General features: G+C 37.5%; 1 protein-coding gene across 1 annotated transcript; it reads left to right on the forward strand.

Moving 5' to 3' along the window:
- The first annotated feature begins 8,101 nt into the window (after window positions 1-8,101).
- Window positions 8,102-10,358, forward strand: LOC140021315 (uncharacterized). The gene is made up of 3 exons (XM_072072079.1): window positions 8,102-8,665; window positions 8,771-9,517; window positions 9,936-10,358. The coding sequence occupies exons 1-3, from the start codon at window positions 8,102-8,104 to the stop codon at window positions 10,356-10,358; spliced, it is 1,734 nt and encodes a 577-aa protein (XP_071928180.1).
- The last annotated feature ends 9,175 nt before the right edge of the window (window positions 10,359-19,533 follow it).

Raw genomic sequence — 19,533 nt, forward strand, 5'->3', positions numbered from 1 at the left:
ACCTACCATTGAGTTGTCATTTTCTTTTTCGTGCCAAATTCGTGAAAATCACACATTATCTTACTGTTAGTCTGTTGCTTGTTTGGATTACGAGAATACAGTATGACCTGTATCTTACTCACTATTGTCAATTGTCATCATTATTTTGTAACCACTCTTAACCCTTTCACTAGTGCTTCCTAGGGGACCAAGTTAAAGTTTTTCTTGTTGCGTTGGTTGTTTGGATCACAAGGATATAGTATGACACGTATCTTGTTCACCGTGTTTTATTTGTCAATATTATTTCATAACTGTCCTTAACCATAGGACTAGAGCTTTCTAGGGGAGCAAGCTAAAATTTTTTCATGTTAGGGTGGAAGACTTTTAGAGTGGCCTTAAAATTGAATAACTAAGAGTCCTCCCTCTTTCAATCACTTACATATCTCCTTCTCTCAAGACTCTTTTGTCTCTCGCATTAGTTCATGAGATAAAGACTACCCTTTTGTGGTTTCTCATTTTTTTCTCTAAATGATTTGATTGTTCCATCTATTTTCCTTGTTTACCTTAGATTTCATTGTTCCTTTTGGTGTAGATTTGTTTCCATTTGATGCGAATCTTGTTGATTTTGTATGTTGATTTCTTTTGTTTGGCATGATTTTTTATTTTCAATTCTATCTGCTAGAGAGAGAGAGAGAGAGGAAGAGAGAGAGTTGGAGGGAGAGAGGAAGGGAAGAGAGATAGAGAGAGTACTTATCCTGTCATGAGTTATGGTTAGAGAGAGAGAGAGGGATTTATCTATAGTTTTGCTCTCATGACGTGGTGATACCATATTGGTGGGATTAATTTTTGTCTACTTTTATTCATTCTTGTCTTCATTTCCTCTCCTTCCTTCCTTTGCACATCTGCATTTGAAGATTTTTGCTCTAGTATAGTATAGAGGATGCAGTGAGACCTATATAAAAGTTTTATTGATGTGTAGGACATTCCCACTAAAATCCTAGTGGCATCAATCATTTTCTTAGTAATTTAGAATTCAATACATGTTTGCCTTTATGCTTCTTATTCACCGTCCCTTGGGATGTTGGGAAAGGACTAAGTAGCCTTAAGTGACTTGAGAATTCAAATTGCATGTATGTTTATTTTTCTAACTTAATTATATTCTTTATTTATCAAAAATTGTAATGAATGTAGCTATATGTAACAAAATAATGAATATGCAATAATTTTGGTAATACATGATATTATCAATATTTGATATGTTAGACTTCAAGCTAAAAATTCAAAAATGTTTGATTCATAATTCCAAATTTAATCCTAAGGGACATGTTAACTACATTTGAGTATTTTCTATCTCTTTCCACTGAATAATATTTCTAAAACTAACAGGCTAAAGAAAATAAATAATATAAAAATACTATATTATGATGTTGATAATCAAAATTTCACCAAAAATTTTTAGTGTCTAAAGAATAATATATTTTAGAATATTTTAATCATGTGTAAAACTCGTGAACTATTACTAGTGAGGTAGAAAAAGACCAAAAATTAATCTGACACTGAGTAATGATTGGCCATATGATTGTTTTTGACTAAACACAAAGTCATAAAGCTTGATAGAGCTAAATTGGAGTAGAGTTCTCTTGTTGATGTGCCATATTAAGCCTTTTTTTTCCTTGCCAAATGAGTCTACAAATGGCCAGAATAGATTTTGTTGTTTAAGTGTTCTAGTTGATCAATGTTCATTCATGTAACAAAGATCCTTCAGAAGTTTGGTTTCTGCAATCCTTGTTGCTTCTCACACTCATCACATTTTCTTCATGTCACTACAAGAAATTTGGTCATCATTGACAACAAATTGTTGTCATAGAAAATGTAAAAGTCATCATAAATGTGTTTTACTGACAATATTTAAGTCGTCAATGAATCTCTGTCGATAAAGATACACAGTTACAACCTTAAATGTCGTTAGTAAATGTTATTCGTTAGTGACAACATTTTTCATCAATAATAAATACACATATAGTGACGACATTTCACCTGGCCAATGATGCTCATAGCAATGTCGTTAGTAAAACCCTTTTTATAATTGCCGTTGGTAATGATTGGTTGCTCACAAGTGTTTGGAGTTGTCACTAAAAATGGCTCATTACTGATAACATTTGTCATCACTATATGCTTTTTTGGGTTATACACCCTATTTAGTGACGACTGTTTGCTGTCAGTTGAGAAATCCGATTAGTGACAATATGTTGTCATTATGAAACCTGATACAAACGATTGTCCTAAAAGCAGCCAATCCAACAATTCATCAAATCAGAATCATAAAAGGCCTACTAATTAATATCTAAAAGCATCCATTATACTACAAAAGGAATCCAACAATTCATCAAATCAAAAGAACCATAAAAGGCCTACTAATTTATAGTTAAAAGCATCCATTATGCTACAAAATGCCAAAATATAATGTTTAAGTTCAATGTCATCACACAAATACTACAATAGAAGTGCTACTGTGTAGCCCAAATTGTTTATGCAAAGTCAATTAGGTTTACAAAAAGCATTCGAGGGCTGAAAGTCATAAAAACTTCCAAAACACTTCACGAGCCAAAAAAGCAGCTTTGTTTTCATCTTTCTTGAATCCACTTAGTAACTATGAATCTTGCACAAAACCTAACACAGTAGCATTTGTCTACATAAAGTAGTATAACAAAAGTAAGTAACAAGCATTTTGGGAAGGAAACAAAATCTTAGATTTACTACACAAAAACTGCCATGCGATAAAAAATTGTTAATTATAAAAATCAGCCATGGATAACATAAAACAAGGATTCACTGCAAATTTCTGTGCTGCAATAACTTGATTAAGTTCATTTTTCATCCCCTAAAAGGTTATTTTAAATTAGCTTACTATCCAAAATTAAACCATCTATCCAAAGGCCCTCATTAAGTCAATTGGGCAGAAAATTATGTCCACAACTCATATTGCAATTGATTTGTACTATTACAAATCCAGTTTATTAAAAGTCTGATTAGAAAAAGCTTTACCATGCATTACGAGCATATCCGCTCTGCCCTACTGCCTAACTTCCAGTTGTGCTTTTAGAGATTTAAGCAGGCTCTGCATTTCATTCTGCTGGTTCTGCATCTCAGTCTATTGGCTCACAAGTATTTTCATCAGTTGTTGCAGGGATTGGACGGTCATTTCCAATTCAGCTGAGCATTTTTCAGTTTGTTTAGCTCTTTTCTTGAATTCTTCAATCTCAACAAGTTTTTGTGCAACTATGTTAGCCTTGGAGGGGCTGCGACCATGCATATATCCAGTGACACGTCCGATTACTTCAACACATATGTCTTCTTCAGTTCTATTTGCATCACTAGCCTTAGATTCCAACTTCTTTTCCTTCATCTTATGCTGCAGACAAGTTTTTGATAGTTACGTGTGCATAAGAGTTATACATACACACTATTTGATAACAAGTTCAGATTATCTCACTAAATTGGCAATCGATATCTCGTCAACCATACCATTCTTCTTTGTATTGAAATGCATAATGTCATAAAGTTCAATCGGACCAATTTCCATTCTCTCTTATGCTTCCTGTTGGCATAGCAAGTTAAAATACTTGATCATACACCATGAAGCAAATTGTCATAATGGTTAATTACCCGTTCATATTTATGTCACAGAAATGATTTTGTTCCAGCTGTATGAGCAGTTTGTTGCTTTGCTCTATTACTCTTTTTCCTCTCGCTCACCACCTACATTAAAGAAGTTGTAGGATTGATCAACGTCCATAAAATATAGCATGTGTAATGCTACAAAAAAGTAATTGAACAATAGTCAGCCTAGATACCTTAAATTCTGGACCACAAAAGTAGTTACAAAGGTAACTCCAATCAGACTCTGACACATATTTGGGGTGATGTGCTAGTGCTTCCTCCACTGTCCTAAATTTCTTGAAGATCTTGTGAAATGTATAACGTCAACTTCAGTATTGTGAATTTTGTTGCTTAAGCAAATTTGACTTAACGTGTGGATATTCATCATGAGTGAAACTATTTTGAAATCTCAAGTTCAACCCTATTACAATCAGTAAAAATGATACAACTTGACAAGTTAAGTGGAAAAATGTGCCTCTCAAATGAAGTTAACTTACATTGGCAAGTTTCAGCATTCCTTCTCTGTCAATTTCTTCAAGCTTAGACTATTTAGGTGTTGTCCATTTCTCATATTTTCGAATGACACAACTTGCTCCTGAGATAAATTTTTGAGCACCTTCTCCAATTATTCTTCCACTCAATTCTGTGACGTTGACTTTTACTTTCTTTCCAGCCTTTTTTCCTTAGACAATGCAATGTTACGAGTATGCCCTCTTTTCTTATTTAAGTTCACATGATCTAATGCAAACACATTAAGAACTTTATTAATATAAATAATAAAACATGACATGATATATATTAAGTAGTAATGCAATTAGAAGCAAAAATCTCACACACCAGTTCCATTCTCAGTCTGCTGCTCGCTCTCTTTAGATGTGTTACTTCCACCAATGGACTAGTTAGATCCAACCCGTGCTGAAGTCAGAGTCTCAGCAGAATAAAAAGATGCCTCTTCTTCTCTTGATGATCTTGTAGCATTGTGTTGAACAATAGATGCCTTAGGAGCCTATACATTCTAGCAATTTATACAAGACACAATCAGTAATAGGGAATGAAACGTGATTTAAATAAGACTATTTATCATATTGGTTAGATCTAACCTGATAGTCAAGCATAGTCATTACAATCAAATATAGTCAAGCATAATCTATATTCACCTAACCAGTCATAAATGATTTTTAACAACTAGGGATAACAATGCTTTAGAGATTGTTTCAGCTATTCAAAAGTAATCTATGCACCAGAGATGTCATTTTAACAAGCAAAAACAGAACATTAAGAGGATTAAATGAGACAAAATAGACCAAACAAGTTGCTGGATAGATTGCACAACATTTTTTAGAATTTAAGAGCAAAAAGTTACCAAATATTATCAAGTGCATACATTTGCCTCTAGAGCTTACAGTGATATTGTTTTGTTAATAATTTGATGCATTTTAAAATAGATAGTATTGAACTATATTAACTATATGTTTGTGGTTATGGCTCTTTCTACTTTCAGTTTCAGTTGCTTGTGTTCTTGAACCTGTTTTTTTATTAGGAATGTTTCCTAAAGTGGCTTTTGTCTAGTACTTCTTATTTGTACTTAGTTTAATCTACCAAAATCATGGCATGTCCTTGTATCCATACTCTTTGCTCTTCATGGTATTTTGCAGGCCTTGTCCATAGGTCGTTCACTGACTGAAGGTAAAGTTGCAGCAGAAAATGGATAAGTTAATTGCAAAGAATTACTTAACTCAGTGATCCAATCTATACAAGAAGCTGGTGGATTAACTGATTATGCAGAGGTCAGGCATCATACGTAATTATTCTCAGAACAGTAGTAGGAACACAAAGGATTGGTTTGGTAATGGTTGAAGGTAGAATCACAAAGCCCAACATCAAATCCATCTTAGAAAATCTATTTTTTTTTCTTTTTTTCTTAATGAGATCCCTTTTTGGGAAATAGGAAAAAATTACCACTCCAAACAAAACAAACACGAAACAGGGCCATACACACTCTGGTAATATGAAGGACAAAGCACACTCCAACTACGTAAATGGTTCATTCGTGAAATTCCCATTACAGTTAACCAAATTCAACAAAACAAAAGATATCTTTGATAGCAACAAAATTTTCACCAAACCTTGTACCCATAATCGAATCCCTCTAAATCCCCTTGTCTTGTACAAGAAAAAGTTGGCAAAAAATAATTAGGGTAGAAACCCACAACTAAACAAATTCCACTATCAAGAGATGACTCCATCCATAAATCAAAAGAAACCCAAAAAAAAATTGGAGAGGAATTTTTAGCAAAAAATTAATTAGGGAAAAAAATTTGGGGAAAATTTCATGAGGAAAAAAAATAGGGCGTACCTTCTATTGTAGAGGGTTGGTGATGGAGGAAGTCTTCGGTTCAGCTCTGCAGATCGATCGACTGAAATGAGGAGGAGAAGTTCTTCTATTTCGTTTGGTAGAGAAGAAGAGATGAAGAAGGAGAAGTTCTATTTTGGTTCTAAATGTTGGTAGTTTAGTGTATAGTGAAAGAGTACTAGGAACTGCACCTTTTCTTTGTTTAGTCGCTTTTAATGAAATTTCAATTCCTTAACTTCCCCCCTTTTCTTGTTTGGTTGCAAAATTTCAAACAAAGCTTTCAGTTTTATTTTTTAGTTGAAGTATAATTTTAGTAATACATTATTAATTGCTATTTGTTTTATGTTTTTGTGAAACTATTCATAAAGGGTGAGAAAATTTGTTGCATTATTACCAGCGATACATGTTGCAATAATCTTTAAAATAGTAAATACAATATACCCTTAAATTTAACCATATAAGCAACTGCGCTGGTACTTTTCTCTTCACGGTAGGGTTTCCACTTTAAGAAAGCAGAGGCGCTCGCTAGGGTTTTCCAACTTGTCATGGCTACAATGGCAGCCCTTCAGCCGTTGGTTGAGGGGCTTGCTGGTTCTCCGACTGGCAAGAAATCATTCGCTCAACTTTGCACGCAGCCAACAAATCCTCAGATTTAGGTTCGGCCAACATCTACATACAAAGGAGAGGCAGCTGTGGTTTTTTCAAATGAGGATGCAGACAGATTAGTGGCCCCCTTTCGCCTAGCCCTCGTCGGGAAGTTCTCTCATGGTCGGCCGCCATTGGAGGAGATTAGGAAATTCTTCGCCACTCTGAATCCACGTGACCAACTCTCTGTCGGATTGCTGGACTACAGGCATGTTTTACTGAGATGCTCAGCAGAGGCTGATTTCAATCGTATCTGGACAAGGGGCGTGTGGCAGATCGGCAAGTACCCCATGTGTGTGTTTCGATGGACCAGAGATTTTCATGTTCACAAGGAGTTCTCCTTGGTCCTGGTGTGGGTCTCTTTGCCAGCTTTACTGATACACTTTCATGACAAGAACTTTTTGTTCTCAATCCTATCTCCCATTGGGAAGCCTCTCTTTGTGGATGCAGCAACTGCGGCGAGAACGAGGCCAAGTGTGGCCAAGGCGTGTGTAGAAATAGACTTGTTGAAGGCAATCTGTTCAAGGGTGTAGGTGGCAGTGGAGGGAGAAGGTGGTGATGGAGGATGTACCGAAATACTGTTCGAATTACTGGAGTTTGGGTCACTCAAAGGAGGAGTGTAGGAAGAATGCCACCGACAATGGCACAACTAAGACGCAAACCCAGGGGCACCCCTCTCAGTTTATCGTGCGACCGCCAGCCCCTACTATAGACCATGATCGTCACGAACCAAAGCTGGGCTGTTTGGAGGAGGACCGCACAACGAAGAGCGCAGCTTTTAGAACGTCGGAATTGCCGCAACAGGGTTCAAGTGACCAGCGTGGCGCCAAGCCGTGTGCTGCACTCATCCAACTCGACTCTATGAGTGACCAGCAGAGGCAGCCTGAGGCAGTTTCGACTGCAGTTGAGGTGGCCAGACACTTTGTCGCGATGGGAGAGGTTAGCGAGCCACTAGTGGTGCTTCCGCGAGAGGAGGAAATAACGGAGCTCAGGGTGGAGATTCCAAATAGGGGCGAGGAGACACGGGCTGGGGAGGTATCTCAAGGCCAGAGGTGTAAGAACTTGGTGGGAAGTCTGGGGAAGGAGTTGGCCACGTACCCAATAGCAGATTGCTTGCGAATGGATGAAGAGAGGGATGCTGCCGGCTTTGAAAGAGATGCGACTGAGCTAGTTTCTACTGCTGGGAATCTATCCTCGAGGGCAAGGAGCCTTCAAACAGGCCAGACTGAATCTTCTTTGGAAGCTTTAAACCTTGATCAGTCCAGGGGTAATGGATTTGAACTCAAGCAAGGGACAGCGAAAGGAATAAGGGCGAATTTCCCATCAGATAGACAACTCTGGTCATCTTCAACATGTTCTGAAAATTCTTATCAACCGTTATCCCATGATTAGTAGTCTTTTTTTGGAACATTAGGAGGATTACAAGACCCCCTCAATTTCAGGAGGTTAAAGAAACTATTACGAATGCATGATATCAAACTTGTTGCAATATGTGAACCCAAGGCAGGGATTTCCCAAATTGAGTCCATTAAGCTACGATTGTCGTTTGACACAGTCAAGGCTAATGCATCGGGCGATATATGGGTTTTCCATGGTTCATCTTTTGTGTGCTCCGTGATAGGACGGTCTTCCCAACATCTCTCCCTTCAAGTCCAACATCCTTGGCTGCCCGAACCTTTAGTTGTTTCTTTTGCTCATGCGAGCTACTCAACGGAGGACAGACAGACACTGTGGCAGGCACTGTTGAATGATAAATCCACTTCGCTACCTTGGTGCGTATGCGAGGACTTCAATGTGATCATGGAGCCTCAGGAGAAGAGGGAAGGACGGTTTTTTTGCAACAATGAGGGTCGTGAGCTATTGTCTTTTTTGAAGGAGGCTGCGATTTTTGATGCGGGATTCACGGGATCAAACTTCACACAGTGTAACAATCGACAGGAACGAGCAAGGATTTGGAACAGATTGGATAGACTATTGATTAATAGCGAATGTTCAACGTTGACATCGTTTGTTGTAGTAACTCATCTGGCAAGGCATCTCTCGGATCATGCTCCCTTAAAGATTTCCTTTGTGTCTCGTCTAGATGACAAGCCACGACCATTTCGATTTTTAAATATGTGGACCTCCTAGCAGTTCCTATTGGAGGTGATTCGAGACGTGTGGAAGCAGGATGTTGCTGGATCCCTGTTGCAAATCTTATGCTCCAAGCTATTGGCTACCAGAAGAGTGATACGAGAATCGAACAAGAACTTCTTTGGGAATGTTTTTGGGGCTGTACGCACGGCGGAGAAGGAAGTACTTCGTGCGGAGATAGGAGTTGAGAATGATGAATCAGAGGAGGCCCAGATCGGGTTGAACAAAGCTCAAGCAGAGCTGCGGCATGCTCTCTTACTTGAGGAGCAGTTTTGGAGCCAAAAGGCTCGGGTGAAGTGGTTATGGCATGGGGACGGCAACTCAAAGTACTTTCATGCAACGGTTCAGCAGCGGAGGATGCAAGGGGTGATTCATCGCGTGCGGGACTTGAATGGGGACTGGGTAGAGGATGACGAGGAAATTGCAAACACAGCCATCAGCTATTTCTCAAATTTGTTTTCAGGGTCAGATAACGCGGATTTGGGGATGCTACATCTGATTCTGAGTCTCATTAAAAGGGAGGATAATAAGGCCTTGGAGGAGTATCCTTCGATTGAGGAGGTCAAATGGGAGGTTTTCGGGATGGATAGGGACAGCGCGGCGGGCACGGATGAGTTTGCTAGTAAGTTCTTTACTTTTATGTGGGATATTCTGGCTCAGGATGTGTATAATGTGATACTGAGCTTTTTCTGTGGGGCTGAGTCACTTCATTTTTTGACCTCTACATCTATTGTGCTCATCCCGAAGGTTTCGCACCCTCAAGATTTCTCTCAATTCTGCCCAATTAGTTTATCCAATTTTTTTAATACGCTGCTGTCACACATCCTGACGGATAGGGTAGCACATCTTTTGCCCAAAATAGTGTCCCCTCAACAGACAGGCTTTATCAAGGGTAGGAGTATCACGGAGAATTTTCTGCTTGCTCAAGAGATTATCACGAGTATGGGAAAAAAAGGCTAGAGGGAGCAATGTTGTGCTAAAGTTGGATATGTTGAAAGCTTATGATCGGGTTGGCTGGATTTTTCTGATCAATGTCTTGCATAAATTTGGGTTTGGGGAACGGTTTATTGACATGGTGTGACGACTGGTGTCAAATGTTTGGTTTTCAATGCTTATCAATGGCTCGTCCCATGGCTTCTTTAAATCCTGTAGAGGTCTGCGTCAGGGAGACCCCCTTTCTCTTGCGCTGTTTGTAATTGGGGTTGAGGTTCTGTCACGGGGCCTTAATAGCCTAGTTGCGAAGCCTGGATTCCGGAGGTACACAATACTGGGGGGGTGTGAGCAGGTTACTCACCTCGCGTTCACAGATGCTGTGATAATTTTTGCCAATGGATCCTCGGCGGCTTTAAAGCAAATTATGCGTATGCTAGACAGATATCAGAGAGCTTCCGGGCAACTTATCAATGCCCAGAAGTGTGGCTACCTCATGCATCCATCCACGTCACCAGCTCGCCGAAGGATGGTGGAGCGTTTGACTGGCTTTTCGAGACAACACTTCCCGGTTAAGTCTCTAGAGTTTCCTTTGTATTTTGGTAGAAGCAAGTCCATGCTTACGGGGAAGTGTGTCAAGCCATATTGGGAAGAGTAATCTCCTGGAAGTCGAAGTTCCACTCCTCTGGGGGGAGGATAGTCCTCATCAAGCACGTGCTGGCATCGATCCCTATACATCTCCTGTCTGCCGCTGTGATGCCAAAATCAATTTTCAAAGTCATCGAGAAGACCTACTCAGATTTCTTATGGGGGGCGCGTGGCGGGGAACCCAAATGATATTGGATCAGTTAGTCTCAGTTGTGCTATCCAGTCGAAGAAGGGGGAGTTGGCTTTCGAAAGTTTAGGGACGTCTACATGGCATTTTCATGTAAGCTGTGGTGGGCTTTCCATACGGGGTCGTCCCTCTGGGCTAAGTTTATGCATGCAAATTATTGCAAGGGGCTCCAACCATGTCAAACTGAAATTAAGGCAACTACGTCGGCAGTTTGGAAACGGATGGTCAATGTTAGTAGACACATGGAACTGTCCATACTATGGTTGATTCACAAGGGGCCGTGCAACATTTGGTATGATAATTGGTTAGGGAATGGGGCGTTGTATTTAACAGCTACTGTACTGCCAAACTTGTCCTTTGAGGACTTCATAGTGCAAGGAAAATAAGATGCCTAGCGGTTGGGGTAGTTGTTGACCCCGGAAATCACTTCCTCCATCTTGAAGCTGGTGGCCCCAAGTGGGGACCGGGTCGCAGAGGTAGTCTAGATGCTGACATCAACTGGGAAGTTCACCTTATCCTCAGCATATCAAGAGGTGAAACAAGCCCAAAATAAGTCTTTTGTTTTCTCTCAACTATGGCAACCGAATCTTCCCTTTAGAGTTTCCTTTCAATGCTATGTTTGTTGAGGGGAAGGTTACCCCTGGATGAGGTGTTATGTAACATGGGGTTCCAATTACCATCCAAGTGTTTCTGTTGTGAAGCAGCTGCGGCGAAGACTATTGAACACATCTTCTTCACTGGAAGACTAGCAGTGGAGGTATGGAGTCTTTTCAATGGCACTTGTGGTATAACTCCCCAGCCCCCCAATATAAGAGCATGCTTGCTGAGTTGGTGGTAGCTGGCCTCTACATCAGCACAGCGGCGGTTCCTGTTCGCCGGATTGCCCAACTGGATATGTTGGCATATCTAGAAGGTAAGAAATAGAGCAGTTTTCGAGGGAGTTCGGATGCAGGGCTGAGATGTCTGCCAAGCGATCTTTAAGGATGTCTAAGCAACATTCGAGATTCAGTTTCAACAGCTGATGGATGTGCGCACATTTCCTGAGATGTATGATGCAATTGCCAATGCTGGCCCCTAGAGGTATGGATTTCTCATTGTGAGATGGAAGCCCAGTGCAGCTGGCCGGTTGACGCTGAACACAGATGGGTGCTCTAAAGGCAACCCGGGACTGAGTGGTGGAGGCGGAGTGCTTCAAACTCCAACGGTGATTTTGTGGTTGGGTTCTTAGCTTTCCTAGGCAAACAGACTAGCTTACAGGCAGAGGTTTTAGCGTTGTTGGTAGGCCTCCGGTTGTGCGAAGCAAGGGGGGTGGCCGCACTCTTTATTCAGTCGGATTCTGCGACTTTAGTGGGCATCCTTCAACGACGGTTTCATTGTCCTTGGTATGTTCGGATGGAGGTTGAAGAGATATGGCAAATGGCGGCGGGGGATCACTGTTTCTCATATTGTCTTCGAGAGACGAACAAAGTGGCGGACGCCTTGGCCAAAGTGGGGGTCACGCATATCCAGGACTCGCTTCGAATCTATGACAGTTTTCAACCAACTCCTATGTTGGTGAGAGGAGAAATTTGACTCGACAAATGAGGAGTTCCTGTTATTAGGTGAGTGAAGAGGGCCATGAGAGGACAAAATTTGTCATGTGCTTAGAAGATTATGTTTCCTTTCTTGTATTTGGGTTTTTTCTTATGAATAAAATTGAAAATTTATAAAAAAAACCATATAAGATTATTAATATTAATTTTCAAAAGTTTTAGAATTTTATTTATTCTAAAAAGAGAAAAAAAAAGATAAATGTTCATTTTTTTCACTTCAAATAGTTCACTTTTTAATGATGTCAAATAGTTCATCCAGTGTTAATATTGATACCACTGTCTCGAAATTGTGAAACTAAATTATTGCGACTTATTTATGTTTCTTTTCATTTTTTTAGCCTAATAGTATAGTAGTTTTTTTTAGTTATTTTATATTGAGAAGCATGAATTTTAATGGCTATTTTTGCTTTAAATTATTATACGAGTATTCATTTGCAAGACCTGGTACAAATTTTATTTTATTTAGTGACAATAATAAATTGTCACTAATAGCTTCCATTATTATCACTAACAACAATGGACACATTGTCAAAGAAAGGGGAATTATTACTGACAACATTTAAAAAGTTGCCACTGACGTACTTGCGCGCGTTCTGGCGGGAATCCAATTGTGACGACAATTCGAGATCATCACCGGGCCTTTGCTCCTTTCAGTTAATTGTGACAACTTTTTATGTTGTGGGTAATGAGTCCCATTTGGTGATGACAATTTTTTGTCACTAGAAAATATTGTCACTAATAACCAAATTTCTTGTAGTGTGTTCTCATACAGGAAATGGTTAGTGGACCTTTTAAAACTAAAAATTTGAGAACGAATTTTTTTACCAGTGACAAAACTTCATGTGCAATTGTCCATCAACCAAGGATTCAAATTAATGCAATCATTTTATTTGTATTTTACTTTCTTTATCTGTGCATAATTTCTTAGGACTCCTGTCCTCTTCATCTCAACCATTATTTTGTTTTGCATTGTACCCCACCACTAACTTTATCTTGAACAAGATGAGCATATCTTTGTGTTTTGAATTGCCATTTTTCTAATTTATATGTTGATATTCTTTGACTATATTTCTCTTGCTCTTGGCTGTATATGCAGGCAAACCATGCTAAGAAATTCAACCAGCACGCTGGAAGAGATTTGGGCCTAGGACTTACAACTTCTTTTGATTGTTCCTAAGATAGGTTTTGTCAGTTCGAATTCTACTTCAAGTGGATTATATGATTCATAAAACTAACACTTTAGGGGGCAAGTGGAGTAGTAAGTTGAAACCTGCTTTCGTTTTGAGATCCTTGCTAGTTGAAGAATTTGTGTGTGCCACTGTTGTACATAAACCAAGATAATGGCTTCAAAGAAGAACCGAGTTAGGTGCAATCATTGTGGAAATGAAATCAGCGGGTTTAGTCGCCTTAAATGCCACTTTGCAGGATTCCAGCTTAATGTATCTTCTTGTTTGCAAGTTCCTCCTCATATTAGGGAAGAATTCTACAATCAAATAGTTGAAAAGAAAAGTGGGAATCTTAGTCAGGAAGTGGTGGAACATTGTTCCCCTAATATTCCTTCAAGAAGAGATATATTGCTTCTCACAGATTCTGCTGAGGCTTATGATCCAGGTCTTACTCGAGCATTTGGCATGCGAAGCGAAAAAAGGCTGAAGATTGGTTCATCTTCGGGAAACCACGGAACACTGTCAATTGCACTTACCAAGACCAGGCTTGATTCTCAATCAGCTGTGAGTATCCTACTTTCCTGTAATAGGGAATTCCAGAAGAAGGTTGGTAGATTCTTTTACAAAGTGGAATTAACTTGGATTGCGTTACATGCCCTAGCTTTTGGATGCTGCTGAATGCCCACTTTGGTTCTAAGATAGAGCTTACCCAATTCCTAGCTGTGAGGATTTAAATGGGTGGATTCTTCGGGAATCAGTGGAAGAGATGGAGCAATATGTAAGAGAGATTAAAAGCTCATGGTCAAGCACAAGTTGCAGCACAGTTTATCTTCGATCAGCAGACATCTCCGATTTTGATCAGGAGATTGGTTGCATGTCAGGGTTCCTTGATGATGTTCTCAAGGAAGTTGATGCTCAAAATGTAGTACAGATCATCACATACTCCATCTTGGATGGTGACTGTTGGCCAGCAGGTGATGGAAAAATATAAGACGTTTTTTTGGACAGTTTGTGCATCATGTTATCTAGAACTTATGTTGAAGAAAATTGAAAAAATGGATGCAGTTAAAGCGACCCTGGATAAAGCAAAGAAAGTTACATGATTTGTGCACAGCCGTGTTAGTGTTCTGAAACTTCTCAGAGATCACGCTTCGGTCAAGTACCTGGTTAGGCCATCCAATATCAAGTTTACAAAGCCTTTCTTAGCTCTTGAGAACTTGCTATTTGAACAAGAGAAGTTGCAGCAGATGTTTCTTTCAACCATGGTTCGTCGTCGCGGGTCACGGTTGCATCGTGGTCTCGATTGTTCTACATCTGTCACGGCATATCAGTTAAATATCGAGTGATACACACATCATAATGCATAAAACTTTCCAAAAAATATGAAAAAATTACTAAAATTAGAAAATACAAAAAAAAGCATAATCTGAAAAAATATACGAATCGATTCCGAGTTGATTTGGATATATCGGCCAATACCATGAATCATGAATTCGAATCAGCCAATATCGGTTGAGTCAGAGTAAGTCGCCGTAGATATTTGATTCGAGAATCGGTATCGTACCGGTTTCCTCAATTCCGGTTACGACTCGATTGATTCATATCGGAATCGGCCGATATTGCTAACCATGCTTTCAATTGCTTGGAAGGCCTCGAGATATGCTTCCTCGGTGGAAGGGAAAAGAGTGGCTGAGCTGTTAGCTGATAGCTCATTTTGGATTGGAGTGGAAATGGTAGTTAAGGCGACCACACCTCTCGTGCATGTCATAGAATTGATAACCAAGAGCAGTGAGCCACAACTGGATTTTATCTATGAGACAATGGATCAGGCCAAAGAAACAATCAAGGAGGAACTCGACAATAAAGAATCTTTATACATGCCATTTTGGAAGGCAATTGATGACATCTGGAATGGATCTTTGCATAGCCCTCTCCATGCCATAGGATATTTTTTGAATCCAAAAATATTTTTATACTAATGGTTTCTATGCCGATTCAGAAGTTTTGAGAGGCCTTCTGTTCTGTATCGTGGGCTTGGATGAAGATCCTGGCCTTCAAGGGGTAATAACTTTGCAGCTTGAAGAATATCATGCAGCAAAGGGTCCTTTTGGCCTTGGAATTGCTCATCTGCAATCTTCTCTAGGTAATATCACATGCTGCTTTAGCTATTGTGATTTGTATTTGGGACCGAAATCAGTTATTTTGATCTGTAAAATTTGTTGCCGATAGTTGGTGCTTAGATTATGGATATGGATGTCCTCGACTCCAACAATTTGCTAAATGCATCTTAAGCCAGACATGTAGTGGTGCTGCAAGATACAGTTCAAAGAGAAGCTTGGCTGAGAAGTTACTCAAAAAAGGGTGGAATCGGATAGAGCAAGAGAGGCTGGGTAGTTTACAAAGCACCATCGGCCGCGTCTCAGATCGATGAAGAGGGGAAAGAACTTACATGGAAGGAATTGGATTGTGGGAGCATTACGGCTGGCAGAAGGGAAGATAATCTAGGACATTCTAATTTCCATTCAATGCATTAGCCCATGTTGTTCTGACTTTTGGGAAGGCTGAGCAAGTTGTAAACCTCGTAATTTTTCTGTGTACAATTCTATATGCTATTATCTGTTGTGTCTGTTTATGTTTTTAGTTTAGTTTAGGATCTTCTCTCGAAGATATAGGCCTAAAATTTTTACATGGTATGAATTTTCTGATTGCACTCTATAAGCACAATTGTACAGGTCCTATCGAGATTGTGCCTTGGATGCAAATCTTTTAAGGAAGTATTGAATTGGAATTTCAATTTTCCTTCTCCGTATTGTTTATAACCTACCTTTTTCAAGAAACATACTTGGGTATCTTGTGGGCAGGTTACGGGATGTATCTTTTTAGGACAATTCTTGCTGCTTTAGAAGTGTCATGTGTGACAACAAAAGTCATTCAGCTATTGTTACCACATAACTTTGCCACACTAAATGCCCCTTTTGGTATACTAATAATAGGTCAGTGATTATAGTATTATAACATACAATATCTCTTATATAAATATAATATTTTTGCAAAATAGTATTAGTTACATCATAATTTAATATTTTCATATTTTTCATCTTCTTAATCTATTGTCCTCAAGAACATTATTTTAAATTGAAAGAGACTGCAGGTATCCTTTATTTATTACGATTTCTTTGGGGATTATGGATTTAACATTTTGTGAACTTATTTTTCTTCTTTTTTGAGCTTTTCATGTTTTACAAAAGTTTATCATATGCTCGTAATCTTGTTATACATTTTTTTCCAACAATTGTTATTTTATTAATAAAAACATAGGCATTTACATTGGTACAGGGCATACCCTCACTCCTACCTAATGCAAATTTTTAAAGCAAATGAGGAGTACTTGCCTTTTACATTCAGAAAACAAATCGTTAGAGAATTAATGCACACCATTAAATTCAATGTCTATTCTTCATCCCAACATGAAAAACCAAAGAACCTTTCTTCTAACTTCCACCACCTGATTGCATCGATTTATTCTCCGCAAACACTTCCTTTTCTATTGCCTGAGTCCTAGCATTTTAACACAATTGCCCCGAAATATCCTGTACAACTTTACAAACCTCTACTCGATTGTTAATTTGTATCTCATCTAATTATTTTGTTGATTTTGCATGGGAGTTCGTAAAAATATTAAACATTTGCAATTTGACCTAATCTTTACATAATTATGCTAAGGCCAAAAATTTGTGAAAATAGATAGAATTTTGTTTTTTGAATTCTTGGCCTTCCTTTATGATGTTCATGCAATATTGTGGTACATTAAGTCAAGCTTTCCCAAGTTAATTAAAATTCAAGTGAATTTATTAAACTTTGGACTTCTAATTTTATGATTTTAGAAACTAATGTAAATAGTTTTTGGTTTGATGGCTTAAAATTATTCAAACTATTACTAGTAAAAAAGAATAGGATGCTGATATTAATTATTAATGCATATACAATGTCGATCTAACCACAGAATTATCACATCTACTCAGGACTACAAGTGAAAAAGGCATAATAGGACATCATAGTCAATCGTCAACTAACGATCTGTTATGTTGAATATTCTATGTTCTTTGCACTCTTAGAGAAGAATTATGACAAAGTAGTGAATTTTTACTCTTCATTATCTAGGAAAGAAATCAGGCTTTCAAATATGCATCGTGCTTCAAAATTTACATTTTTGTCTCTAGCTTTTAAAAATTCATACTTTTGCCCTAATAACTTTTATTTTTCTCACTTTAGTCCTTAAGAATCTTTGTTCATGTTTTTAATGTTAGTTTGTTATTTGGTTCGTGACATTAGTGAGTTTGCTTTTTCTTTATGAATTAAGTTTTCTTATATTTAATGATTAATTGTTAATTAAATTGGTACCTTGTCGCATTTGTTGATTTTGAGTAATAGATAACTTTTCCTTCCTTCATTTAACCACTACTTCAAAAAGGAGGTATCCCTATTATTCCTTAAATTCCAATTACATTATTCTATGTGCTCCTATGTGATTATATGTTTTATATATTTTTTCTTTTATTTATTTTCTTTAAGTCTTTATTCATTTCTACGTTTATTTATTTAATTAAGTCTTATAATTATTTTGAGGGTACTTAAATGCTCAAGATGTAATAGATTGGTTATATCTTCTTATGCAAGAAATGTAATTAGAAAGGCAAATGTAATAAGTAGATTAGCTAGGTTTATTTTCTTACATTCCCTCTTTTAGATTATAGTTAGGGTTTCCAATGTAATAGTTAGGTCTTGTGTATTTATGTGTTTATTTGAGTTTTCTTAGGATTTTACATCTACATATCACATTTATATGATACATGTTTTATGTGCTTTGTGTGTTCCTATGTGCTTGATTTTAATTTTTTTACTCTACTTATTAAATTATAAATTGTGGACATGTGATGTCACCATACTAATCCAATAATTGTTGTAACTTCTTCATTGGGCCCGTCACTAGTCCAATACTAGTTGTAACTTCTTCATTCGGCCCCTCACATATCACGTTTTTATGATACATGTTTTATGTGCTTTGTGTGTTCCTATGTGCTTGATTTTAATTTTTTACTCTACTTATTAAATTATAAATTGTGGACATTTGATGTCACCATACTAGTCCAATACTAGTTGTAACTTCTTCATTCGACCCCTTACTAGTCCAACGTAAGTGAGAACTCGTAGAAATCGATTAGTTTAATGCTAGATCCTTAGGTCATCTACATGCTAGATTCATTCTTTGTGTGCCATTAATTGCATCTTTATGCATTTTTCCTATTTTAGGTTATTATTCTCATTTGCATGATATTTCCTCTTATATTATTCTCTTATCCTTATATGCATAATTCATATTACTTAAACTTGTTTTTTGTTTAAAAAATTAGAAAATAAGTTAGTTTATTTGCTTGTTTAGGTTAGAAGAGTCATCCTTCAAATATGAAAAATGGGTGAGTATGACTTTTTGGTCTTAACATGTTTTTACCTCTCTATTAAAAGGAAACTTGTGTCACAAATTTTAGTTCTTCTATATTATGTTGCATTTCTCTCTCTTTGATCATGCATATATATATATATATATATATATATATCTATATATCATAATTTTCTTTTCTTCAAGTCTCACCTTTGCAATCTTGTATCATTTTCAAAAAAACATTTTTGGGCTTCACAATTAATACAATTGGTACCAATTAACTTTTAAAAAGACATTTTGCCCCTTCCGATATCCTCTTGGTTTAGATTTGCATCTATATAGAAGCATTTGAATGCAATAAGTTTAAAGTTAGATTAGAAAAATTTTAACTAAATCTTACAATTAGTTTTGACTAGGTTGAAAAGGTGTTTTAGATTTAAGTTGATCAAATCCTTACCTTCTTTTTCTTCAACTGTGACTCTTGACCATTTTTCTTGTTTTCAAAAATCTGGAGTCGTTTAAAAAGCGTTTTGTTTTTATTTTCTATTAAAATCATTTTTTTAGTGACTTGATACACCTATACTTAATACCAAGTGGCGACTCCTTTTTTCACTAAAAGCCCTTTTTAGAATATCTTTTTGAGCCAAAATCATCGCATTTTTCAAAGTCCCATTTTAGGCCTTCTTTCCTTTATTTTCTTTTTAAATAGAAAACCATTTTTATCATATTTTATTTTTTTGAAAAATGGGGTGCAACAATTAGTTTATATGGAAAGTAGAATTAAAATTCTAGAATTTCTC

This window comes from Coffea arabica, chromosome 11e, assembly GCF_036785885.1.
Source record: "Coffea arabica cultivar ET-39 chromosome 11e, Coffea Arabica ET-39 HiFi, whole genome shotgun sequence".
In the NCBI taxonomy this organism is placed as follows: Eukaryota; Viridiplantae; Streptophyta; class Magnoliopsida; order Gentianales; family Rubiaceae; genus Coffea; species Coffea arabica.

What these genes read in the sequence shown, in the direction of transcription:
- LOC140021315 (XM_072072079.1), top strand. Translation starts at nt 8,102, where the DNA reads ATGCATGATATCAAACTTGTTGCAATATGTGAACCCAAGGCAGGGATT. An exon ending in TTGTTGTAGTAACTCATCTG is followed by an intron (nt 8,666 to 8,770) that starts GCAAGGCATCTC and finishes ACCTCCTAGCAG; the next exon opens with TTCCTATTGGAGGTGATTCG. An exon ending in CTATTGTGCTCATCCCGAAG is followed by an intron (nt 9,518 to 9,935) that starts GTTTCGCACCCT and finishes GGTCTGCGTCAG; the next exon opens with GGAGACCCCCTTTCTCTTGC.